The 27,009-nt window shown below is 39.9% G+C and overlaps 1 protein-coding gene across 2 annotated transcripts in view; it reads right to left on the reverse strand.

Annotated features, from left to right (window-relative positions):
- Positions 1 to 27,009, reverse strand: part of CYFIP1 (cytoplasmic FMR1 interacting protein 1) — a 543,505-nt gene that overhangs the window by 359,949 nt on the left and 156,547 nt on the right. For both annotated transcript variants that reach the window (XM_053707734.1, XM_053707733.1), the window contains exon 18: positions 10,483 to 10,579. In XM_053707734.1, the coding sequence (XP_053563709.1) occupies positions 10,483 to 10,579 (97 nt within the window). The remainder of the gene's footprint in view (positions 1 to 10,482; positions 10,580 to 27,009) is intronic.

A 27,009-nucleotide genomic window follows, 5' to 3' on the forward strand; every position in this document is an offset into this window, starting at 1 on the left:
GTATGAGATTCTGCTAATGTGAAGAGTTAGCAAGTACCAAGATATCGTCCAAATAAGGAAATACCACAATACCCTGTTCTCTGATTACAGACAGAAGGGCACCGAGAACCTTTGTAAAAATCCTTGGAGCTGTTGCTAGGCCAAACGGCAGAGCCACAAACTGGTAATGCTTGTCTAGGAAAGAGAATCTCAGAAACTGATAGTGATCTGGATGAATCGGAATATGCAGATATGCATCCTGTAAATCTATTGTGGACATATAATGCCCTTGCTGAACAAAAGGCAGAATAGTTCTTATAGTTACCATTTTGAATGTTGGTATCCTTACATAATGATTCAATATTTTTAAATCCAGAACTGGTCTGAAGGAATTCTCCTTCTTTGGTACAATGAAGAGATTTGAGTAAAACCCCAGCCCCTGTTCCAGAACTGGAACTGGCATAATTACTCCAGCCAACTCTAGATCTGAAACACATTTCACAAATGCTTGAGCATTCACTGGATTTACTGGGACATGGGAAAGAAAAAATCTTCTTGCAGGAGGCCTTATCTTGAAGCCTATTCTGTACCCTTCTGAAACAATGTTCTGAATCCAAAGATTGTGAATCGAATTGATCCAAATTTCTTTGAAAAATCGTAATCTGCCCCCTACCAGCTGGGCTGGAATGAGGGCCGCACCTTCATGTTGACTTGGGAGCTGGCTTTGGCTTTCTAAAAGGCTTGGATTTATTCCAGACTGGAGATGGTTTCCAAACTGATACCGCTCCTGTAGGGGAAGGATCAGGCTTTTGTTCCTTATTGTGACGAAAGGAACGAAAACGATTATTAGACCTAAATTTACCTTTAGATTTTTTATCCTGTGGTAAAAAAGTTCCTTTCCCCCCAGTAACAGTTGAAATAATAGAATCCAACTGTGAAACAAATAATTTATTACCCTGGAAAGAAAGGGAAAGCAAAGTTAACTTAGAAGACATATCAGCATTCCAAGTTTTAAGCCATAAAGCTCTTCTAGCTAAAATAGCTAGAGACATATACCTGACATCAACCCTAATGATATCAAAGATGGCATCACAAATAAAATTATTAGCATGTTGAAGAAGATTAACAATGCTATGAGAATTATGATCTGTTACTTGTTGCACTAAAGCTTCTAACCAAAAAGTTGAAGTTGCAGCAACATCCGCTAAAGATATAGCATGTCTAAGAAGATTACCTGAACATAAGTAAGCTTTTCTTAGAAAGGATTCAATTTTCCTATCTAAAGGATCCTTAAAGGAAGTACTATCTGCCGTAGGAATAGTAGTACGTTTAGCAAGAGTAGAGATAGCCCCATCAACTATAGTTCTTATAGTTACCATTTTGAACCTCAAAATGCCTATAAATACACCCCTCACCACGCCCACAAATCAGTTTAACGCATAGCCAAGAAGTGGGGTGATAAGACAAAAGTGCGAAAGCATAAAAAATAAGGAATTGGAATAATTGTGCTTTATACAAAAAAATCATAACCACCACAAAAAAGGGTGGGCCTCATGGACTCTTGCTAATATGAAAGAAATGAATTTATCAGGTAAGTTCTTACATAAATTATGTTTTCTTTCATGTAATTAGCAAGAGTCCATGAGCTAGTGACGTATGGGATAATGAATACCCAAGATGTGGATCTTCCACGCAAGAGTCACTAGAGAGGGAGGGATAAAATAAAGACAGCCAATTCCGCTGAAAATAATCCACACCCAAAATAAAGTTTAAATCTTATAATGAAAAAAACTGAAATTATAAGCAGAAGAATCAAACTGAAACAGCTGCCTGAAGTACTTTTCTACCAAAAATTGCAAATAGTAAAAGTATGCAAAGAAGACCAAGTTGCTGCTTTGCAAATCTGATCAACCGAAGCTTCATTCCTAAACGCCCAGGAAGTAGAAACTGACCTAGTAGAATGAGCTGTAATCCTTTGAGGCGGAGTTTTACCCGACTCAACATAAGCATGATGAATCAAAGACTTTAAGCAAGACGCCAAAGAAATGGCAGAGGCCTTCTGACCTTTCCTAGAACCGGAAAAGATAACAAATAGACTAGAAGTCTTTCGGAAATTTTTAGTAGCTTCAACATAATATTTCAAAGCTCTAACTACATCCAAAGAATGCAACGATCTTTCCTTAGAATTCTTAGGATTAGGACACAATGAAGGAACCACAATTTCTCTACTAATGTTGTTAGAATTCACAACCTTAGGTAAAAATGTAAAAGAAGTTCGCAACACCGCCTTATCCTGATGAAAAATCAGAAAAGGAGACTCACAAGAAAGAGCAGATAATTCAGAAACTCTCCTAGCAGAAGAGATGGCCAAAAGAAAGAAAACTTTCCAAGAAAGTAATTTAATGTCCAGCGAATGCATAGGTTCAAACGGAGGAGCTTGAAGAGCCCCCAGAGCCAAATTCAAACTCCAAGGAGGAGAAATTGACTTAATAACAGGTTTTATACGAACCAAAGCTTGTACAAAACAATGAATATCAGGAAGACTAGCAATCTTTCTGTGAAAAATAACAGAAAGAGCAGAGATTTGTCCTTTCAAGGAACTTGCAGACAAACCTTTATCCAAACCATCCTGAAGAAACTGTAAAATTCTAGGAATTCTAAAAGAATGCCAAGAAAAATGATGAGAAAAACACCAAGAAATGTAAATCTTCCAGACTCGATAATATATCTTCCTAGATACAGATTTACGAGCCTGTAACATAGTATTAATCACAGAGTCAGAGAAACCTCTATGACTGAGAATCAAGCGTTCAATCTCCATACCTTCAAATTTAAGGATTTGAGATCCTGATGGAAAAAAGGACCTTGCGATAGAAGGTCTGGTCTTAACGGAAGAGTCCACGGTTGGCAAGTGGCCATCCGGACAAGATCCGCATACCAAAACCTGTGAGGCCATGCTGGAGCCACCAGCAGAACAAACGAGCACTCCTTTAGAATCTTGGAAATTACTCTTGGAAGAAGAACTAGAGGTGGAAAGATATAGGCAGGATGATACTTCCAAGGAAGTGACAATGCATCCACTGCCTCCGCCTGAGGATCCCTGGATCTGGACAGATACCTGGGAAGCTTCTTGTTTAGATGAGAAGCCATCAGATATATTTCTGGAAGTCCCCACATTTGAACAATCTGAAGAAATACCTCTGGGTGAAGAGGCCATTCGCCCGGATGTAACGTTTGGCGACTGAGATAATCCGCTTCCCAATTGTCTATACCTGGGATATGAACCGCAGAAATTAGACAGGAGCTGGATTCCGCCCATACCAGTATTCGAGATACTTCTTTCATAGCCAGATGACTGTGAGTCCCTCCTTGATGATTGACATATGCCACAGTTGTGACATTGTCTGTCTGAAAACAAATGAACGACTCTCTCTTTAGAAGAGGACATGACTTAAGAGCTCTGAAAATTGCACGGAGTTCCAAAATATTGATTGGTAATCTCACATCCCGAGATTCCCAAACCCCTTGTGCTGTCAGAGACCCCCAAACAGCTCCCCAACCTGTCAGACTTGCACCTGTTGAAATCACAGTCCAGGTTGGAAGAACAAAAGAAGCCCCCTGAACTAAACGATGGTGGTCTGTCCACCATGTCAGAGAGTGTCGTACAATCGGTTTTAAAGATATTAATTGAGATATCTTTGTATAATCCCTGCACCACTGGTTCAGCATACAAAGCTGAAGAGGTCGCATGTGAAAACGAGCAAAGGGGATCGCGTCTGATGCAGCAGTCATAAGACCTAGAATTTCCATGCATAAGGCTACTGAAGGGAATGATTGAGACTGAAGGTTTCGACAAGCTGAAACCAATTTTAGATGTCTCTTGTCTGTCAGAGACAGAGTCATGGACACTGAATCTATCTGGAAACCTAAAAAGGTTACCCTTGTCTGAGGAATCAATGAACTTTTTGGTAAATTGATCCTCCAACCATGTTCTCGAAGAAACAATACAAGTCAATTCGTATGAGATTCTGCTAATGTGAAGAGTTAGCAAGTACCAAGATATCGTCCAAATAAGGAAATACCACAATACCCTGTTCTCTGATTACAGACAGAAGGGCACCGAGAACCTTTGTAAAAATCCTTGGAGCTGTTGCTAGGCCAAACGGCAGAGCCACAAACTGGTAATGCTTGTCTAGGAAAGAGAATCTCAGAAACTGATAGTGATCTGGATGAATCGGAATATGCAGATATGCATCCTGTAAATCTATTGTGGACATATAATGCCCTTGCTGAACAAAAGGCAGAATAGTTCTTATAGTTACCATTTTGAATGTTGGTATCCTTACATAATGATTCAATATTTTTAAATCCAGAACTGGTCTGAAGGAATTCTCCTTCTTTGGTACAATGAAGAGATTTGAGTAAAACCCCAGCCCCTGTTCCAGAACTGGAACTGGCATAATTACTCCAGCCAACTCTAGATCTGAAACACATTTCACAAATGCTTGAGCATTCACTGGATTTACTGGGACATGGGAAAGAAAAAATCTTCTTGCAGGAGGCCTTATCTTGAAGCCTATTCTGTACCCTTCTGAAACAATGTTCTGAATCCAAAGATTGTGAATCGAATTGATCCAAATTTCTTTGAAAAATCGTAATCTGCCCCCTACCAGCTGGGCTGGAATGAGGGCCGCACCTTCATGTTGACTTGGGAGCTGGCTTTGGCTTTCTAAAAGGCTTGGATTTATTCCAGACTGGAGATGGTTTCCAAACTGATACCGCTCCTGTAGGGGAAGGATCAGGCTTTTGTTCCTTATTGTGACGAAAGGAACGAAAACGATTATTAGACCTAAATTTACCTTTAGATTTTTTATCCTGTGGTAAAAAAGTTCCTTTCCCCCCAGTAACAGTTGAAATAATAGAATCCAACTGTGAAACAAATAATTTATTACCCTGGAAAGAAAGGGAAAGCAAAGTTAACTTAGAAGACATATCAGCATTCCAAGTTTTAAGCCATAAAGCTCTTCTAGCTAAAATAGCTAGAGACATATACCTGACATCAACCCTAATGATATCAAAGATGGCATCACAAATAAAATTATTAGCATGTTGAAGAAGATTAACAATGCTATGAGAATTATGATCTGTTACTTGTTGCACTAAAGCTTCTAACCAAAAAGTTGAAGTTGCAGCAACATCCGCTAAAGATATAGCAGGTCTAAGAAGATTACCTGAACATAAGTAAGCTTTTCTTAGAAAGGATTCAATTTTCCTATCTAAAGGATCCTTAAAGGAAGTACTATCTGCCGTAGGAATAGTAGTACGTTTAGCAAGAGTAGAGATAGCCCCATCAACCTTAGGGATTTTGTCCCAAAACTCCAATCTGTCAGATGGCACAGGATATAATTGCTTAAAACGTTTAGGAGGAGTAAATGAATTACCCAAATTATTCCATTCCCTGGAAATTACTTCAGAAATAGCATCAGGGACAGGAAAAACTTCTGGAATAACTACAGGAGATTTAAAAACCTTATTTAAACGTTTAGATTTAGTATCAAGGGGATCAGAATCCTCTATTTCTAATGCAATTAAAACTTCTTTAAGTAAAGAACGAATAAATTCCATTTTGAATAAATATGAAGATTTATCAGCATCAACCTCTGAAACAGAATCCTCTGAACCAGAGGAATCATTATCAGAATGATGATGTTCATTTAAAAATTCATCTGAAAAATGAGAAGTTTTAAAAGACCTTTTACATTTACTAGAAGGAGGAATAACAGACATAGCATAAGAAATTTTGTTTCTAAATCCATTAAGAAGGCTAACAGGAACACTCTGAGTATTAGATGTTGATGGAACAGCAACAGGTAATGTAACATTACTAAAGGAAATATTATCTGCATTAACAAGTTTGTCATGACATTCATTACAAACAACAGCTGGAGGAACAGATTCCACAAGTTTACAGCAAATACACTTAACTTTGGTAGGTCCAGCATCAGGCAGCGATTTTCCAGAAGTATATTCTGATTCAGGGTCAATCTGAGACATCTTGCAATATGCAATAGAAAAAACAACATATAAAACAAAATTGATCAAATTCCTTAAATGACAGTTTCAGGAATGGGAAAAAATGCCAGTGAACAAGCTTCTAGCAACCAGAAGCAAATAAACAATGAGACTTAAATAATGTGGAGACAATAATGACGCCCATATTTTTTAGCGCCAAAAAAGACGCCCACATTATTTGGCGCCTAAATGTTTTTAGCGCCAAAAATGACGCCACATCTGGTAACGCCGACATTTTTGGCGCAAAAACGTCAAAAATGACGCAACTTCCGGTGACAAGTATGACGCCGGAAATAACAAAGAAATTTTTTTGCGCCAAAAAAGTCAGCGCCAAGAATGACGCAATAAAATGAAGCATTTTCAGCCCCTGCGAGCCTAACAGCCCACAGGGAAAAAGTCAAATTTTAAGGTAAGAAAAAAATGATTATTCAAATGCATTATCCCAAATAATGAAACGGACTGTCTGAAATAAGGAATATTGAACATCCTGAATCAAGGCAAATAAATGTTTAAACACAAATATTTAGAACTTGCCCAACCATAGCTTAGAGTGTCACAAAAATAAGACTTACTTACCCCAGGACACTCATCTACATGTAGTAGAAAGCCAAACCAGTACTGAAACGAGAATCAGTAGAGGTAATGGTATATATAAGAGTATATCGTCGATCTGAAAAGTGAGGTAAGAGATGAATCTCTACGACCGATAACAGAGAACCTATGAAATAGACCCCGTAGAAGGAGATCATTGAATTCATAATAGGCAATACTCTCTTCACATCCCTCTGACATTCACTGCACGCTGAGAGGAAAACCGGGCTCCAACCTGCTGCAGAGCGCATATCAACGTAGAATCTAGCACAAACTTACTTCACCACCTCCACGGGAGGCAAAGTTTGTAAAAACTGATTTGTGGGTGTGGTGAGGGGTGTATTTAAAGGCATTTTGAGGTTTGGGAAACTTTGCCCCTCCTGGTAGGAATGTATATCCCCATACGTCACTAGCTCATGGACTCTTGCTAATTACATGAAAGAAAATACACTTTTATAAGAGTATGTATCTCTCTTAATAAGCCTGATACCAGTCGCCATCACTGTATTTAACCCCTTAATGACCGGACCATTTTTCAGTTTTCTTACCCTTAATGACAATGGCTATTTTTAAATTTCTGCAGTGTTTGTGTTTAGCTGTAATTTTCCTCTTAATCATTTACTGTACCCACACATATTATATACCATTTTTCTCGCCATTAAATGGACTTTCTAAAGATACCATTTTTTTCATCATATCTTATAATTTAATATAAAAAATATATAAAATATGAGGGAAAAAATGGAAAAAAACACACTTTTTCTAACTTTGACCTCCAAAATCTGTTACACATCTACAACCACCAAAAAACACCCATGCTAAATAGTTTCTAAATTTTGTCCTGAGTTTAGAAATACCCAATGGTTACATGTTGTTTGCTTTTTTTGCAAGTTATAGGGCAATAAGTACAAGTAGAACTTTGCTATTTCCAAACCACTTTTTTTCAAAATTAGCGCTAGTTACATTGGAACACTGATATCTGCCCGGAATCCCTGAATATCCCTTGACATGTATATATATTTTTTTAGAAGACAACCCAAAGTATTGATTTATGCCCATTTTGGTATATTTCATGCCACCATTTCACTGCCAAATGCGAGCAAATAAAAAAAATTGTTCACTTTTTCACAAATTTTGTCACAAACTTTAGATTTCTCACTGAAATTATTTACAAACAGTTTGTGCAATTATGGCACAAATGGTTGTAAATGCTTCTCTGGGATCCCCTTTGTTCAGAAATAGCAGACATATATGGCTTTGGCGTTGCTTTTTGGTAATTAGAAGGCCGCTAAATGCAGCTGCGCACCACACGTGTATTATGCCCAGCAGTGAAGGGGTTAATTAGGGATCTTGTAGGGACCTTGAAGGGTTAATTTTAGCTTTAGTGTAGTAGACAACCCAAAGTATTGATCTAGGCCCATTTTGGTATATTTCATGCCACCATTTCACCGCCAAATGCGAGCAAATAAAAAAAAAAGTGAAATTTTTCACAATTTTAGGTTTCTCACTTAAATTATTTACAAACAGCTTGTGCAATTATGGTACAAATGGTTGTAAATGCTTCTCTGGGATCTCCTTTGTTCAGAAATAGCAGACATATATGGCTTTGGCGTTGCTTTTTGGCAATTAGGAGGCCGCTAAATGCTGCTGTGCACCACACTTGTATTAAGCCCAGCAGTGAAGGGGTTAATTAGGTACCTTGTAGAGAGCTTGCAGGGTTAATTTTAGCTTTAGTGTAGAGATTAGCCTCCCACCTGACACATCCCACCCCCTGATCCCTCCCAGACAGCTCTCTTCCCTCCCCCACCCCACAATTGTCCCAAATTGTGGGGTGGGGTTTTTTTTTTTTTTTTTTTTAATTATTCAGCTGTGATGGACCCCTGCCTTAACCCCCAACCTCCCTGATCCCCCCCAAACACCTCTCTAACCCTCCCCACCTACCTATTTGCCACCATCTTGGGTACTGGCAGCTGTCTGCCAGTACCCAGTTTTCCCCAAAAAATAAAGTGTGTTTTTTTTTTATTTTTAAATGTTTTTTTTTCCATTTTTTTCTGTAGTGTAGCTGCCCCCCCCCAGTACCCCCACCCCCCCTAACCCTACCAGATCCTATTATTATTAATTTTTTTACAGTTTGCTGCCCCCCCCCCCCCTCCCTCTTAACAAAATTCATTGGTGGCAGTGTTTGCTGCACGCGCGCACACACGCACACGCGCGCACGCAGGCCCCCCCTCCGCTCGCTCCCGGCATCCGGCATGCACAATGCACTTGTAGGAACCGGATGCCGGGTAGCGATGGGCCGCCCACCCTCCTCCCTTGTAAGCTGCCACCCACCACCCACCAACGAACGGCCCCATCGCTACCGGTGCAGAGAGGGCCACAGAGTGGCTCTCTCTGCATCGGATGCTTTTTAAAGGGTATTGCAGGATGCCTCAATATCGAGGCATCACTGCAATACCCTGAGAGCTGCTGGAAGCGATTGCGATCGCTTCCAGCACTCTCTTAGACAACTGACGTACCAGGTACGTCCATTGTCACTAACTGCTAGTTTTTGCAGGACGTACCTGGTACGTCAGTTGTCATTAAGGGGTTAAGGCTTTACTTACATTACTTCGGTATCAGCAGCATTTTCTAGCAAATTCCATCCCTAGAAAAATATTTTAACTGCACATACCTTATTGCAGGAAAACCTGCACGCTATTCCCCCTCTGAAGTTACCTCACTCCTCAGAATATGTGAGAACAGCAAAGGATCTTAGTTACTTCTGCTAAGATCATAGAAAACGCAGGCAGATTCTTCTTCTAAATACTGCCTGAGATAAACAGTACACTCCGGTACCATTTAAAAATAACAAACTTTTGATTGAAGAAATAAACTAAGTATAAAACACCACAGTCCTCTTACGACCTCCATCTTAGTTGAGAGTTGCAAGAGAATGACTGGATATGGCAGTGAGGGGAGGAGCTATATAGCAGCTCTGCTGTGGGTGATCCTCTTGCAACTTCCTGTTGGGAAGGAGAATATCCCACAAGTAATGGATGATCCGTGGACTGGATACACTTAACAAGAGAAAATAACATTTAGCATAGCCTTACAGACAGGATGTACACGTCTACCCCTATCATTGCTGTACTTAAATGGCTATTAAAGTGCAAAAATGACAATCAAGTAGCTGGGTGGTGCAACTACAGATGCTGATTGGCTCACTGGCCATGTCCACTCTGGACAAGAAGTTCTCTGCAGCTCCCAATTGTACTTTAAAGGGACAGTCTACTCCAAAACAAACTTTCATGATTCAGATAGGGCATTCCATTTTAAACAATGTTCCCATATACTTTGATCACCAATTTTGCTTTGTTCTCTTGGTATTCTTAGTTGAAAGCTAAACCTAGGAGGTTTATATGCTAATTTCTAAGCCCTTGAAGGCCGCCTCTCATCTCAGGGCATTTTAACATTTTTTCACCACTAGAGGGTGTTAGTTCATGTGTGTCATATAGATAACACTGTGCGCGCGCACGTGGAGTTCCTAGGAGCCAACACTGATTGGCTAAAATGCAAGTCTGTCAAAAGAACTGAAATAAGGGGGCAGTTTGAAAAGGCTTAGATCACAGAGGTATTTTTGCACTATAATGGCACTTTAAAAAGGGGGCAGCAGCTATTTTATTGGATTATGCTCTCATTATAGGAATATATAGAATACCTTTTTTTCTCTCTCACAGTTGTAGGACGTAAAAATTAGAATTTATGTTAACATGTCCCTTTAAATGTTCAATTCTTCATCTATAAGCACAGACTTCGTACAAGCAGATATAAACACATGCTAAAAAAAATAAAAAAACATACCTCAGCTTCAATTTCATCATAAAGAAACTGTTTCTTAAACTTTGTGAGTGCATAATGAGCGCTGTCGTTGTAAAGATCCAGTGAATAAAGAACATATCTAAAAATAAAGAAAAAAAATTCACTTGCACTACTAAACACGTACTAAGAAAACTCCTCACATTACCAACTCTGTGACAAGTCACAAAATTCAGTTTTACTTGTGAAGTCTCAGTATAAATTATAAAGTAAATTTTCAGAGCTTAAAATGCATTTTGCAAGTTAGAAACAGGTTTGTGCCATTTTATTAAAATATATTGAAAGCAATAACACGAGCATTGTTATGGAGGACAAATAGCAATGGCTTTATTACTTATTTCTTTCATGTAATTAGCAAGAGTCCATGAGCTAGTGACTTATGGGATATACATTCCTACCAGGAGGGGCAAAGTTTCCCAAACCTCAAAATGCCTATAAATACACCCCTCACCACACCCACAAATCAGTTTTACAAACTTTGCCTCCTATGGAGGTGGTGAAGTAAGTTTGTGCTAGATTCTACGTTGATATGCGCTCCGCAACAGGTTGGAGCCCGGTTTTCCTCTCAGTGTGCAGTGAATGTCAGAGGGATGTGAGGAGAGTATTGCCTATTTGAATGCAATGATCTCCTTCTACGGGGTCTATTTCATAGGTTCTCTGTTATCGGTCGTAGAGATTCATCTCTTACCTCCCTTTTCAGATCGACGATATACTCTTATATATACCATTACCTCTGCTGATTTTCGTTTCAGTACTGGTTTGGCTTTCTACAACATGTAGACGAGTGTCCTGGGGTAAGTAAGTCTTATTTTCTGTGACACTCTAAGCTATGGTTGGGCGCTTTTTTTTAAAGTTCTAAATATATGTATTCAAACATTTATTTGCCTTGACTCAGGATGTTCAACATTCCTTATTTTCAGACAGTCAGTTTCATATTTGGGATGATGCATTTGAATCAATCATTTTTTCTTACCTTAAAATTTGACTTTTTCCCTGTGGGCTGTTAGGCTCGCGGAGGCTGAAAATGCTTCATTTTATTGCGTCATTCTTGGCGCAGACTTTTTTGGCGCAAAAAATCTTTTCTCCAACATTAGTGTGTCCGGTCCACGGCGTCATCCTTACTTGTGGGATATTCTCTTCCCCAACAGGAAATGGCAAAGAGTCCCAGCAAAGCTGGTCACATGATCCCTCCTAGGCTCCGTCCACCCTAGTCATTCTCTTTGCCGTTGCACAGGCAACATCTCCACGGAGATGGTTAAGAGTTTTTTGGTGTTTAAATGTAGTTTTTATTCTTCTATCAAGTGTTTGTTATTTTAAAATAGTGCTGGTATGTACTATTTACTCTGAAACAGAAAAGGATGAAGATTTCCGTTTGTAAGAGGAAGATGATTTTAGCAGACAGTAACTAAAATCGATTGCTGTTTCCACATAGGACTGTTGAGATGAAGTAACTTCAGTTGGGGGAAACAGTTAGCAGACTTTTCTGCTTAAGGTATGACTAGCCATATTTCTAACAAGACTGTGTAATGCTGGAAGGCTGTCATTTCCCCTCATGGGGACCGGTAAGCCATTTTCTTAGTCAAAAACAAACAGAATAAAGGGCTTATTATGGGCTAAAAAACTGGTAGACATTTTTTTGGGCTAAATCGATTGCTTTATTTGTGCATATTATTCAAATTTAGGCTAACTATTGACATTTATAATCTTGGGGAACGTTTATAAAACGGCAGGCACTGTATTGGACACCTTTTTCAGTCAGGGGGCCTTTCTAGTCATAGACTGAGCCTCATTTTCGTGCCATTAATGTGCAGTTGTTTTTTGAGAGCAGGGCATGCAGATGCATGTGTGAGGATCTAAGAATCTCTGAAAAAGCTTTTAGAAGGCGTCATTTGGTATCGTATTCCCCTCAGGGCTTGGTTGGGTCTTAGCAAAGACTGTATCTGGGACTGTATAGGGGTTAAATTGAAAAACGGCTCCGGTTCCGTTATTTTAAGGGTTAAAGCTCTGAAATTTGGTGTGCAATACTTTTAAGGCTTTAAGACACTGTGGTGAAAATTTGGTAATTTTTGAACAATTCCTTCATACTTTTTCACATATTCAGTAATAAAGTGTTTTCTGTTTGAAATTTAAAGTGACAGTAACGGTTTTATTTTAAAACGTTTTTTGTGCATTGTTGACAAGTTTAAGCCTGTTTAACATGTCTGTACCTTCAGATAAGCTATGTTCTATATGTATGAAAGCCAATGTGTCTCCCCATTTAAATTTATGTGATAATTGTGCCATAGCGTCCAAACAAAGTAAGGACAGTACTGCCACAAATAATGATATTGCCCAAGATGATTCCTCAAATGAGGGGAGTAAACATGATACTACATCATCTCCTACTGTGTCTACACCAGTTTTGCCCATGCAGGAGGCCCCTAGTACATCTAGTGCGCCAATACTTATTACCATGCAACAATTAACGGCTGTAATGGATAACTCCATAGCAAATCTTTTATCCAAAATGCCTACTTATCAGAGAAAGCGCGATTGCTCTGTTTTAAACACTGAAGAGCAAGAGGACGCTGATGATAATTGTTCTGTCATACCCTCACACCAATCTGAAGGGGCCATGAGGGAGGTTTTGTCTGAGGGAGAAATTTCAGATTCAGGAAAAATTTCTCATCAAGCTGAACCTGATGTTGTGACATTTAAATTTAAATTAGAACATCTCCGCGCACTGCTTAAGGAGGTATTATCTACTCTGGATGATTGTGACAATTTGGTCATTCCAGAGAAATTATGCAAGATGGACAGGTTCCTAGAGGTTCCGGTGCCCCCCGACGCTTTTCCTATACCCAAGCGGGTGGCGGACATAGTAAATAAAGAGTGGGATAAGCCCGGCATACCTTTTGTTCCTCCCCCTATATTTAAGAAATTATTTCCTATGGTCGACCCCAGAAAGGACTTATGGCAGACAGTTCCCAAGGTCGAGGGGGCAGTTTCTACTCTAAACAAACGCACTACTATTCCTATCGAAGATAGTTGTGCTTTCAAAGATCCTATGGATAAAAAATTGGAAGGTTTGCTTAAAAAGATTTTTGTACAGCAAGGCTACCTTCTACAACCAATTTCATGCATTGTTCCTGTCACTACGGCAGCGTGGTTCTGGTTCGAGGAACTAGAAAAGTCGCTCAGTAGAGAAACTCCATATGAGGAGGTTATGGACAGAGTTCACGCACTTAAATTGGCTAACTCTTTTATTTTAGATGCCGCTTTGCAATTAGCAAAATTAGCGGCGAAAAATTCAGGGTTTGCTATTGTGGCGCGCAGAGCGCTTTGGCTAAAGTCTTGGTCAGCGGATGTGTCATCCAAGACAAAATTACTTAACATTCCTTTCTAAGGTAAAACTTTATTTGGACCTGATTTGAAAGAGATTATTTCAGACATCACTGGGGGAAAGGGCCACGCCCTTCCACAGGATAGGTCTTTTAAGGCTAAAAATAAGCCTAATTTTCGTCCCTTTCGCAGAAATGGACCAGACTCTAATTCTGCATCCTCTAAACAAGAGGGTAATGCCTCACAACCCAAACCAGCCTGGAAACCAATGCAAGGCTGGAACAAGGGTAAGCAGGCCAAGAAGCCTGCCACTGCTAACAAGACAGCATGAAGAAGTAGTCCCCGATCCGGGACCGGATCTGGTGGGGGGCAGACTCTCTCTCTTTGCTCAGGCTTGGGCAAGAGATGTTCAGGATCCTTGGGCGCTAGAAATAGTTTCTCAAGGTTATCTCCTGGAATTCAAGAAACTACCCCCAAGGGGAAGGTTCCACAAGTCTCACTTATCCTCAAACCAAATAAAGAGACAGGCATTCTTACATTGTGTAGAAGACCTGTTAAAGATGGGAGTGATACACCCAGTTCCAATAAAGGAACAAGGAATGGGATTTTATTCCAATCTGTTCGTAGTTCCCAAAAAAGAGGGAACGTTCAGACCAATTTTGGATTTGAAGATCCTAAACAAATTTCTCAGGGTACCATCGTTCAAAATGGAAACTATTCGAACGATTCTACCCACCATCCAGGAAAGTCAATTTATGACTACCGTGGATCTAAAGGATGCGTACCTACATATCCCTATCCACAAGGAACATCATCAGTTCCTAAGGTTCGCTTTTCTGGACAAACATTACCAGTTTGTGGCTCTTCCATTCGGATTAGCCACTGCTCCAAGGATTTTCACAAAGGTGCTAGGGTCCCTTCTAGCGGTTCTAAGACCAAGGGGCATTGCAGTAGTACCTTACTTGGACGACATTCTAATACAAGCGTCGTCCCTGTCAAAGGCAAAGGCTCATACGGACATCGTTCTAGCCTTTCTCACATCTCACGGATGGAAGGTGAACAAAGAAAAGAGTTCTCTGTCCCCGTCAACAAGAGTTCCCTTCTTGGGAACAATAATAGATTCCTTAGAAATGAGGATTTTTCTGACAGAGGTCAGAAAATCAAAACTTCCAAGCTCTTGTCAAGTGCTTCATTCTATTCCTCGTCCTTCCATAGCGCAGTGCATGGAAGTAATAGGATTGATGGTTGCAACAATGGACATAGTTCCTTTTGCACGAATTCATCTAAGACCATTACAACTGTGCATGCTCAAACAGTGGAATGGGGATTATACAGACTTGTCTCCAATGATTCAAGTAGATCAAAAGACCAGAGATTCACTCCGTTGGTGGCTGACCCTGGACCATCTGTCCCAGGGAATGAGCTTCCGCAGGCCAGAGTGGGTCATTGTCACGACCGACGCCAGTCTAGTGGGCTGGGGTGCGGTCTGGGAATCCCTGAAAGCTCAAGGTCTATGGTCTCGGGAAGAGTCTCTTCTCCCGATAAACATTCTGGAACTGAGAGCGATATTCCATGCTCTCAGAGCTTGGCCTCAACTAGCAAAGGCAAAATTCATAAGGTTCCAATCAGACAACATGACGACTGTTGCTTATATCAATCATCAAGGGGGAACAAAGAGTTCCCTGGCAATGAAAGAAGTGACCAAAATAATTCAATGGGCGGAGGATAACTCCTGCCACTTGTCTGGGATCCACATCCCAGGAGTGGAAAATTGGGAAGCAGATTTTCTGAGTCGTCAGACATTTCATCCGGGGGAGTGGGAACTCCATCCGGAAATCTTTGCCCAAATAACTCAATTATGGGGCATTCCAGACATGGATCTGATGGCGTCTCGTCAGAACTTCAAGGTTCCTTGCTACGGGTCCAGATCCAGGGATCCCAGGGCGACCCTAGTAGATGCACTAGTAGCACCTTGGACTTTCAACCTAGCTTACGTATTCCCACCGTTTCCTCTCATATGCAGACCTGGTGAATATGTCATCGGCTCCACCATGGAAGCTACCTTTGAGACAGGACCTTCTTGTTCAAGGTCCATTCGAACACCCAAATCTGGTCTCCCTCCAACTGACGGCTTGGAGATTGAACGCTTGATTCTATCAAAGCGTGGGTTTTCAGATTCGGTGATAGATACTCTGGTTCAGGCCAGAAAACCTGTAACTAGAAAAATTTACCATAAAATATGGAAAAAATATATCTGTTGGTGTGAATCCAAAGGATTCCCATGGAATAAGATAAAAATTCCTAAGATTCTCTCCTTTCTTCAAGAAGGTTTGGAGAAAGGATTATCTGCAAGTTCTCTAAAGGGACAGATCTCTGCTTTATCTGTCTTACTACACAAAAGACTGGCAGCTGTGCCAGATGTTCAAGCATTTGTTCAGGCTCTGGTTAGGATCAAGCCTGTTTACAGACCTTTGACTCCTCCCTGGAGTCTAAATCTAGTTCTTTCAGTTCTTCAAGGGGTTCCGTTTGAACCCTTACATTCCATAGATATTAAGTTACTATCTTGGAAAGTTTTGTTTTTTGGTTGCAATTTCTTTTGCTAGAAGAGTTTCAGAGTTATCTGCTCTGCAGTGTTCTCCTCCTTATCTGGTGTTCCATGCAGATAAGGTGGTTTTGCGTACTAAGCCTGGTTTTCTTCCTAAAGTTGTTTCTAAGAAAAATATTAACCAGGAGATAGTTGTACCTTCTTTGTGTCCGAATCCAGTTTCAAAGAAGGAACGTTTGTTACACAATTTGGACGTTGTCCGTGCTCTAAAGTTCTATTTAGAGGCTACTAAAGATTTCAGACAAACATCTTCCTTGTTTGTTGTTTATTCTGGTAAAAGGAGAGGTCAAAAAGCGACTTCTACCTCGCTTTCCTTTTGGCTTAAAAGCATTATCCGTTTGGCTTATGAGACTGCCGGACGGCAGCCTCCTGAAAGAATCACAGCTCACTCCACTAGGGCTGTGGCTTCCACATGGGCCTTCAAGAACGAGGCTTCTGTTGACCAGATATGTAAGGCAGCGACTTGGTCTTCACTGCACACTTTTGCCAAATTTTACAAATTTGATACTTTTGCTTCTTCGGAGGCTATTTTTGGGAGAAAGGTTTTGCAAGCTGTGGTGCCTTCCGTTTAGGTGACCTGATTTGCTCCCTCCCTTCATCCGTGTCCTAAAGCTTTGGTATTGGTTCCCACAAGTAAGGATGACGCCGTGGACCGGACACACCAATGTTGGAGAAAACAGAATTTATGCTTACCTGATAAATTACTTTCTCCAACGGTGTGTCCGGTCCACGGCCCGCCCTGGTTTTTTAATCAGGTCTGATGAATTATTTTCTCTAACTACAGTCACCACGGTATCATATGGTTTCTCCTATATATATTTCCTCCTGTCCGTCGGTCGAATGACTGGGGTGGGCGGAGCCTAGGAGGGATCATGTGACCAGCTTTGCTGGGACTCTTTGCCATTTCCTGTTGGGGAAGAGAATATCCCACAAGTAAGGATGACGCCGTGGACCGGACACACCGTTGGAGAAAGTAATTTATCAGGAAAGCATAAATTCTGTTTTCTGTTTCCGGCGTCATACGTGTCGCCGGAAGTTGCGTCATTTTTGACATTCTTTTGCGCCAAAAATGTCGGCGTTCCAGATGTGGCGTCATTTTTGGCGCCAAAAAGCATTTAGGCGCCAAATAATGTGGGCGTCTTATTTGGCGCTAAAAAAATATGGGCGTCGCTTTTGTCTCCACATTATTTAAGTCTCATTTTTCATTGCTTTATATGTTGTTTTTTCTCTTACATATTGCAAGATGTCTCATGTTGCATCTGAGCCAGAAGATACTTCAGGAAAATCGCTGCCTGGTGCTGGAACTACCAAAGCTAAGTGTATGTGCTGTAAACTTTTGGTAGCTGTTCCTCCAGCTTTTGTTTGTATTAAATGTCATGACAAACTTGTTAATGCAGAAAATATTTCCTTTAGTAAAATAGTTCCATCAACATCTAATGTTCAGAGTGTTCCTGAAAACATAAGAGATTTTGTTTCTGAATCTATTAAGAAGGCTATGTCTGTTATTCCTCCTTCTAGTAAACATAAAAAGTCTTTTAAAACTTCTCTTTATCCAGATGAATTTTTAAATGAACATCATCATTCTGATTCTAATGATTCTTCTGGTTCAGAGGATTCTGTTTCAGAGGTTGATGCTGATAAATCTTCATATTTATTTAAAATGGAATTTATTCGTTCTTTACTTAAAGAAGTCCTAATTGCTTTAGAAATTGATACTAAATCTAAACGTTTAGATAAGGTCTTTAAATCTCCTGTAGTTATTCCAGAAGTTTTTCCTGTTCCTGGTGCTATTTCTGAAGTAATTTCCAGGGAATGGAATAAATTGGGTAATTCATTTACTCCTTCTTAACGTTTTAAGCAATTATATCCTGTGCCATCTGACAGATTAGAGTTTTGGGACAAAATCCCTAAAGTTGATGGGGCTATCTCTACCCTTGCTAAACGTACTACTATTCCTACGGCAGATGGTACTTCCTTTAAGGATCCTTTAGATAGGAAAATTGAATCCTTTATAAGAAAAGCTTATTTGTGTTCAGGTAATCTTCTTAGACCTGCTATATCTTTGGCGGATGTTGCTGCAGCTTCAACTTTTTGGTTGGAAACTTTAGCGCAACAAGTAACAGATCATGATTCTCATAACATTATTATTCTTCTTCAACATGCTAATAATTTTATCTGTGATGCCATTTTTGATATTATCAGAGTTGATGTCAGGTTTATGTCTCTAGCTATTTTAGCTAGAAGAGCTTTATGGCTTAAAACTTGGAATGCTGATGTCTTCTAAATCGACTCTACTTTCCCTTTCTTTCCAGGGTAATAAATTATTTGGTTCTCAGTTGGATTCTATTATCTCAACTGTTACTGGTGGGAAAGGAACTTTTTTACCACAGGATAAAAAATCTAAGGGTAAAAACAGGGCTAATAATCGATTTCGTTCCTTTCGTTTCAACAAAGAACAAAAGCCTGATCCTTCATCCTCAGGAGCAGTTTCCGTTTGGAAACCATCTCCAGTCTGGAATAAATCCAAGCCTTCTAGAAAAGCAAAGCCAGCTTCTAAGTCCACATGAAGGTGCGGCCCTCATTCCAGCTCAGCTGGTAGGGGGCAGATTACGTTTTTTTCAAAGAAATTTGGATCAATTCTGTTCACAATCTTTGGATTCAGAACATTATTTCAGAAGGGTACAGAATTGGTTTCAAGATAAGACCTCCTGCAAAGAGATTCTTTCTTTCCCGTGTCCCAGTAAACCCAGCGAAAGCTCAAGCATTTCTGAAATGTGTTTCAGATCTAGAGTTGGCTGGAGTAATTATGCCAGTTCCAGTTCTGGAACAGGGGCTGGGGTTTTATTCGAATCTCTTCATTGTACCAAAGAAGGAGAATTCCTTCAGACCAGTTATGGATCTAAAAATATTGAATCGTTATGTAAGGATACCAACATTCAAAATGGTAACTGTAAGGACTATCCTGCCTTTTGTTCAACAAGGGCATTATATGTCTACAATAGATTTACAGGATGCATATCTGCATATTCCGATTCATCCAGCGCACTATCAGTTTCTGAGATTCTCTTTCCTAGACAAGCATTACCAGTTTGTGGCTCTGCCGTTTGGCCTAGCAACAGCTCCAAGAATTTTTACAAAAGTTCTCGGTGCCCTTCTATCTGTAATCAGAGAACAGGGTATTGTGGTATTTCCTTATTTGGACGATATCTTGGTACTTGCTCAGTCTTCACATTTAGCAGAATCTCATACGAATCGACTTTTGTGGTTTCTTCAAAATCATGGTTGGAGGATCAATTCACTAAAAAGTTCATTGATTCCTCAGACAAGGGTAACCTTTTTGGGTTTCCAGATAGATTCAGTGTCCATGACTCTGTCTCTGACAGACAAGAGACGTCTAAAATTGGTTTCAGCTTGTCGAAACCTTCAGTCTCAATCATTCCCTTCGGTAGCCTTATGCATGGAAATTCTAGGTCTTATGACTGCTGCATCGGACGCGATCCCCTTTGCTCGTTTTCACATGCGACCTCTTCAGCTCTGTATGCTGAACCAATGGTGCAGGGATTACACAAAGATATCTCAATTAATATATTTAAAACCGATTGTACGACACTCTCTGACGTGGTGGACAGATCACCATTGTTTAGTTCAGGGGGCTTCTTTTGTTCTTCCGACCTGGACTGTAATTTCAACAGATGCAAGTCTTACAGGTTGGGGAGCTGTGTGGGGGTCTCTGACAGCACAAGGGGTTTGGGAATCTCAGGAGGTGAGATTACCGATCAATATTTTGGAACTCCGTGCAATTTTCAGAGCTCTTCAGTCTTGGCATCTTCTGAAGAGAGAATCGTTCATTTGTTTTCAGACAGACAATGTCACAACTGTGGCGGCATACATCAATCATCAAGGAGGGACTCACAGTCCTCTGGCTATGAAAGAAGTATCTCGAATTCTGGTTTGGGCGGAATCCAGCTCCTGTCTAATCTCTGTGGTTCATATTCCAGGAATAGACAATTGGGAAGCGGATTATCTCAGTCGCCAAACGTTGCATCCGGGCGAATGGTCTCTTCACCCAGAGGTATTTCTTCAGATTGTTCAAATGTGGGAACTTCCAGAAATAGATCTGATGGCTTCTCATCTAAACAAGAAACTTCCCAGGTATCTGTCCAGATCCCGGGATCCTCAGGCGGAGGCAGTGGATGCATTATCACTTCCTTGGAAGTATCATCCTGCCTATATCTTTCCGCCTCTAGTTCTTCTTCCAAGAGTAATCTCCAAGATTCTGAAGGAATGCTCGTTTGTTCTGCTGGTAGCTCCAGCATGGCCTCACAGGTTTTGGTATGCGGATCTTGTCCGGATGGCCTCTTGCCAACCGTGGACTCTTCCGTTAAGACCAGACCTTCTGTCGCAAGGTCCTTTTTTCCCCATCAGGATCTCAAATCCTTAAATTTAAAAGGTATGGAGATTGAACGCTTGATTCTTGGTCAAAGAGGTTTCTCTGACTCTGTGATTAATACTATGTTACAGGCTCGTAAATCTGTATCTAGAGAGATATATTATAGAGTCTGGAAGACTTATATTTCTTGGTGTCTTTCTCATCATTTTTCCTGGCATTCTTTTAGAATTCCGAGAATTTTACAGTTTCTTCAGGATGGTTTAGATAAAGGTTTGTCCGCAAGTTCCTTGAAAGGTCAAATCTCTGCTCTTTCTGTTCTTTTTCACAGAAAGATTGCTAATCTTCCTGATATTCATTGTTTTGTACAAGCCTTGGTTCGTATAAAACCTGTTATTAAGTCAATTTCTCCTCCTTGGAGTTTGAATTTGGTTCTGGGGGCTCTTCAAGCTCCTCCGTTTGAACCTATGCATTCATTGGACATTAAATTACTTTCTTGGAAAGTTTTGTTCCTTTTGGCCATCTCTTCTGCCAGAAGAGTCTCTGAATTGTCTGCTCTTTCTTGTGAGTCTCCTTTTCTGATTTTTCATCAGTATAAGGCAGTGTTGCGAACTTCTTTTGAATTTTTACCTAAGGTTGTGAATTCCAACAACATTAGTAGAGAAATTGTAGTTCCTTCATTATGCCCTAATCCTAAGAATTCTAAGGAGAAATCATTGCATTCTTTGGATGTTGTTAGAGCTTTGAAATATTATGTTGAAACTACTAAGCCTTTCCGAAAGACTTCTAGTCTATTTGTCATCTTTTCCGGTTCTAGAAAAGGCCAGAAAGCTTCTGCCATTTCTTTGGCATCTTGGTTGAAATCTTTAATTCATCATGCCTATGTTGAGTCGGGTAAAACTCCGCCTCAGAGGATTACAGCTCATTCTACTAGGTCAGTTTCTACTTCCTGGGCGTCTAGGAATGAAGCTTCGGTTGATCAGATTTGCAAAGCAGCAACTTGGTCTTCTTTGCATACTTTTACTAAATTCTACCATTTTGATGTGTTTTCTTCTTCTGAAGCAGTTTTTGGTAGAAAAGTACTTCAGGCAGCTGTTTCAGTTTGATTCTTCTGCTTATGTTTTCATTTAAACTTTATTTTGGGTGTGGATTATTTTCAGCAGGAATTGGCTGTCTTTATTTTATCCCTCCCTCTCTAGTGACTCTTGCGTGGAAAGATCGACTTCTTGGGTAGTCATTATCCCATACGTCACTAGCTCATGGACTCTTGCTAATTACATGAAAGAAAACATAATTTATGTAAGAACTTACCTGATAAATTCATTTCTTTCATATTAGCAAGAGTCCATGAGGCCCACCCTTTTTTGTGGTGGTTATGATTTTTTTGTATAAAGCACAATTATTCCAATTCCTTATTTTTTATGCTTTCGCACTTTTTTCTTATCACCCCACTTCTTGGCTATTCGTTAAACTGATTTGTGGGTGTGGTGAGGGGTGTATGTATAGGCATTTTGAGGTTTGGGAAACTTTGCCCCTCCTGGTAGGAATGTATATCCCATACGTCACTAGCTCATGGACTCTTGCTAATATGAAAGAAATGAATTTATCAGGTAAGTTCTTACATAAATTATGTTTTTGCTGTAAACATTTTGCTTATTCCACTCAGCAAATCAAATTCTGTACTGCAAAATATCTGATCTAGCAACATACAACACACTGATTGCTTAGAGCAGTGTACAAACTTATTTACTACTAGCCCTAAATAGCAAAGAGCAAGGGAGATAAAAAAAAAAACATTTTTTTTTTAGTAGTTTGTTAGCAAACATAAAAAAACATGGAAGTCAAAATTAAAGTATTCAGATCAAGAATGTAATTTTAAACAACTTTATATTTACTATTAATATTATGACTGACTCGGTTTTCTTGGTATCCGTACCTAGATAGGTTCAGGAGTGTGCATGTGTCTTGAGCATTGTATGTAGAGCTCAACACTGCCCATATAGAGTTTAGAAACTGCTCCTGAGCCTATCTAAGTATGCGTTTAAATAAAGGATTAAGGGAAGAAAATGTAACATACATTCAAAAGTTGAAACTACACTATCTGAATCAAAGATTGTTTGAATTTCAAGTAACTTTACAAAGAAACACAGTTAAAGGGACAGTGTACACTAATATTTTCTCCCCTTTAATGTATTGCCAATGATCTATTTTACCTATTGGAGTGCATTGTTTACATATATCTCCTTCAGCTTTATTTTCTCATTTGAATCAGCTGATTTTGCCTTATTGTTTCCCCAACTATACTGAACAATTCTGAACTTACAAAATAAATTAAAAAAAATGTAAAAATAATCTTCTGTGGTGTCTGTGACAGAGTTAATAAATTGTTAATTTCCCATTGTTCTCTCTAAGTATTGGCCTTTGAGTAAACAGTAAAAAAAGACAATATAGGAGGACTTGTGTAAATAGACAGACAAGATAATGATATCTGCTTTCCCTGCTAGCTCAACCAGTTTCATTGGGTTGTGGATTAAATTAGCAAAAACAGGTTTTTTTATATACAAAATCATACATATGTATGATATGTATGTATAACAAATCATTGTAAACACATTAAGGCAGGGGTCGACAAATGTGTTTAAAATTTAGGAGCCAGAAAGAATATGTAGGAGCCAGACATACTTTTAGGAGCCAGACAGTGGTATTTGTATATAGCTATACGGAGAATAACCCAAAATTTTAGGAGCCAGGGGTTCAATTCTAGGACCCAGTGGAACCCAGGCTCCTGGGTTTGTCGAGCCCTGCATTAAGGAGAAAACATAATTTATGTAAGAACTTACCTGATAAATTCATTTATTTCATATTGGCAAGAGTCCATGAGCTAGTGAAATATGGGATATACAATCCTACCAGGAGGGGCAAAGTTTCCCAAACCTCAAAATGCCTATAAATACACCCCTCACCACACCCACAATTCAGTTTAACGAATAGCCAAGCAGTGGGGTGATAAAGAAAGGAGTAGAAAGCATCAACAAAGGAAATTTGGAAATTGTGCTTTATACAAAAAATCATAACCACCATAAAAAGGGTGGGCCTCATGGACTCTTGCCAATATGAAAGAAATGAATTTATCAGGTAAGTTCTTACATAAATTATGTTTTCTTTCATGTAATTGGCAAGAGTCCATGAGCTAGTGACATATGGGATATCAATACCCAAGATGTGGAGTCTTCCACTCAAGAGTCACTAGAGAGGGAGGGAATAAAACAAAAAACAGCCATATTCCGCTGAGAAAATAATCCACAACCCAAAAATAAGTTATTTTCACTTTTGAAAGAAAAAAACTAAAATCAAAAAGCAGAAGAATCAAACTGAAACAGCTGCCTGAAGAACTTTTCTACCAAAAACTGCTTCCGAAGAAGCAAATACATCAAAATGGTAGAATTTAGTAAATGTATGCAAAGAGGACCAAGTGGCTGCTTTGCAAATATGATCAACTGAAGCTTCATTCTTAAAAGCCCATGAAGTAGAGACTGATCTAGTAGAATGAGCTGTAATTCTCTGAGGCGGGGTTTGACCCGACTCCAAATAAGCTTGATGAATCAAAGGTTTTAACCAAGAAGGAAAGGAAATAGCAGAAGCTTTCTGACCTTTCCTAGGACCAGAAAATAAAACAAATAGACTAGAAGTCTTCCTGAAATTTTTAGTAGCTTCCACATATTTCAAAGCTCTTACCACATCCAAAGAATGTAAGGATCTCTCCAAAGAATTCTTAGGATTAGGACATAAAGGGACAACAATTTCTCTACTAATGTTGTTAGAATTCACAACCTTAGGTAAAAATTGAAAAGAAGTCCGCAAAACTGCCTTATCCTGATGAAAAATCAGAAAAGGAGACTCACAAGAATGAGCAGATAGCTCAGAAACTCTTCTAGCAGAAGAGATAGCCAAAAGGAACAACACTTTCCAAGAAAGTAGTTTAATGTCCAAAGAATGCATAGGTTCAAATGGAGGAGCCTGTAAAGCCCTCAGAACCAAATTAAGACTCCAAGGAGGAGAAATTGACTTAATGACAGGCTTAATACGAACTAAAGCCTGTACAAAACAGTGTATATCAGGAAGTATAGCAATTTTTCTGTGAAATAAAACAGAAAGAGCAGAGATTTGTCCTTTCAAGGAACTTGCAGACAAACCCTTATCCAAACCATCCTGAAGAAACTGCAAAATTCTAGGAATTCTAAAAGAATGCCAGGAGAAATTATGAGAAGAACACCATGAAATGTAAGTCTTCCAAACTCTATAATAAATCTTTCTAGAGACAGATTTACGAGCTTGTAACATAGTATTAATCACTGAATCAGAGAAACCTCTATGACTTAGAACTAAGCGTTCAATTTCCATACCTTCAAATTTAATGATTTGAGATCCTGATGGAAAAACGGACCTTGAGATAGTAGGTCCGGCCGTAACGGAAGTGGCCAAGGCGGGCAACTGGACATCCGAACCAGATCCGCATACCAAAACCTGTGTGGCCATGCTGGAGCCACCAGCAACACAAAAGACTGTTCCATGATGATTTTGGAAATCACTCTTGGAAGGAGAACTAGAGGCGGGAAGATGTAAGCAGGTTGATAACACCAAGGAAGCGTCAGCGCATCCACTGCTTCCGCCTGAACATCCCTGGACCTGGAAAGGTATCTGGGAAGTTTCTTGTTTAGATGAGAGGCCATGAGATCTATCTCTGGAAGCCCCCACATCTGAACAATCTGAGAAAACCCATGTGGATGGAGAGACCACTCCCCTGGGTGTAAAGTCTGGCGGCTGAGATAATCCGCCTCACAATTGTCTACACCTGGGATATGCACCGCAGAGATTAAACAGGAGCTGGATTCCGCCCAAGCAAGTATCCGAGATACTTCTTTCATAGCTTGGGGACTGTGAGTCCCACCCTGATGATTGACATAAGCCACAGTTGTGATATTGTCTGTCTGAAAACAAATGAACGGTTCTCTCTTTAGTAGAGGCCAGAACTGAAGAGCCCTGAGAATTGCACGGAGTTCTAAAATATTTATTGGTAATCTCGCCTCTTGAGATTTCCAAACCCCTTGTGCTGTCAGAGACCCCCAAACAGCTCCCCAACCTGAAAGACTCGCATCTGTTGTGATCACAGTCCAGGTTGGGCAAACAAAAGAAGCCCCTTGAACCAAACGATGGTGATCTATCCACCACGTCAGAGAGTGTCGTACATTGGGATTCAAGGATATTAATTGTGATATCTTTGTATAATCCCTGCACCATTAATTCAGCATACAAAGCTGTAGAGGTCTCATGTGAAAACGAGCAAAGGGGATTCGTCCGATGCTGCAGTCATGAGGCCTAAAACTTCCATGCACATAGCCACTGAAGGGAATGACTGAGACTGAAGGAGCCGACATGCTGCAACCAATCTTAAACGTCTCTTGTCTGTTAGAGACAGAGTCATGGACACTGAATCTATCTGGAAGCCTAAAAAGGTGACCCTTGTCTGAGGAATCAAGAAACTTTTTGGTAAATTGATCCTCCAACCATGTTTCCGAAGAAACAACACTAGTTGATTAGTGTGAGAATCTGCAGTATGTAAAGACTGAGCTAGTACCAAGATATCGTCCAAATAAGGAAACACCGCAATACCCTGTTCTCTGATTACAGATAGTAGGGCACCCAGAACCTTTGAAAAGATTATTGGAGCTGTTGCTAGGCCAAATGGAAGAGCAACAAATTGGTAATGCTTGTCTAGAAAAGAGAATCTCAGAAACGGATAGTGTTCTGGATGAATTGGAATATGAATGTATGCATCCTGCAAGTCTATTGTGGACATATAATGTCCTTGCTGAACAAAAGGCAGAATAGTCCTTATAGTCACCATCTTGAAAGTTGGTACTCTTACGTAACGATTCAAAATTTTCAGATCCAGAACTGGTCTGAACACAATTTCTTTCTTTGGTACAATGAATAGGTTTGAATAAAACCCCAAACCTTGTTCCTGAGGAGGAACTGGCATGATTACCCCTGAAGACTCCAGGTCTGAAACACACTTCAGAAAAGCCTGAGCTTTTACTGGATTTACAGGAATGTGTGAGAAAAAATCTTCTCACAGGAGGTCTTACTTTGAATCCTATTCGATACCCTTGAGAGACAATGCTCTGAATCCAATGATTTT

The sequence above is a fragment of the Bombina bombina genome, chromosome 3 (genome assembly GCF_027579735.1).
Source record: "Bombina bombina isolate aBomBom1 chromosome 3, aBomBom1.pri, whole genome shotgun sequence".
Classification (NCBI taxonomy): Eukaryota; Metazoa; Chordata; class Amphibia; order Anura; family Bombinatoridae; genus Bombina; species Bombina bombina.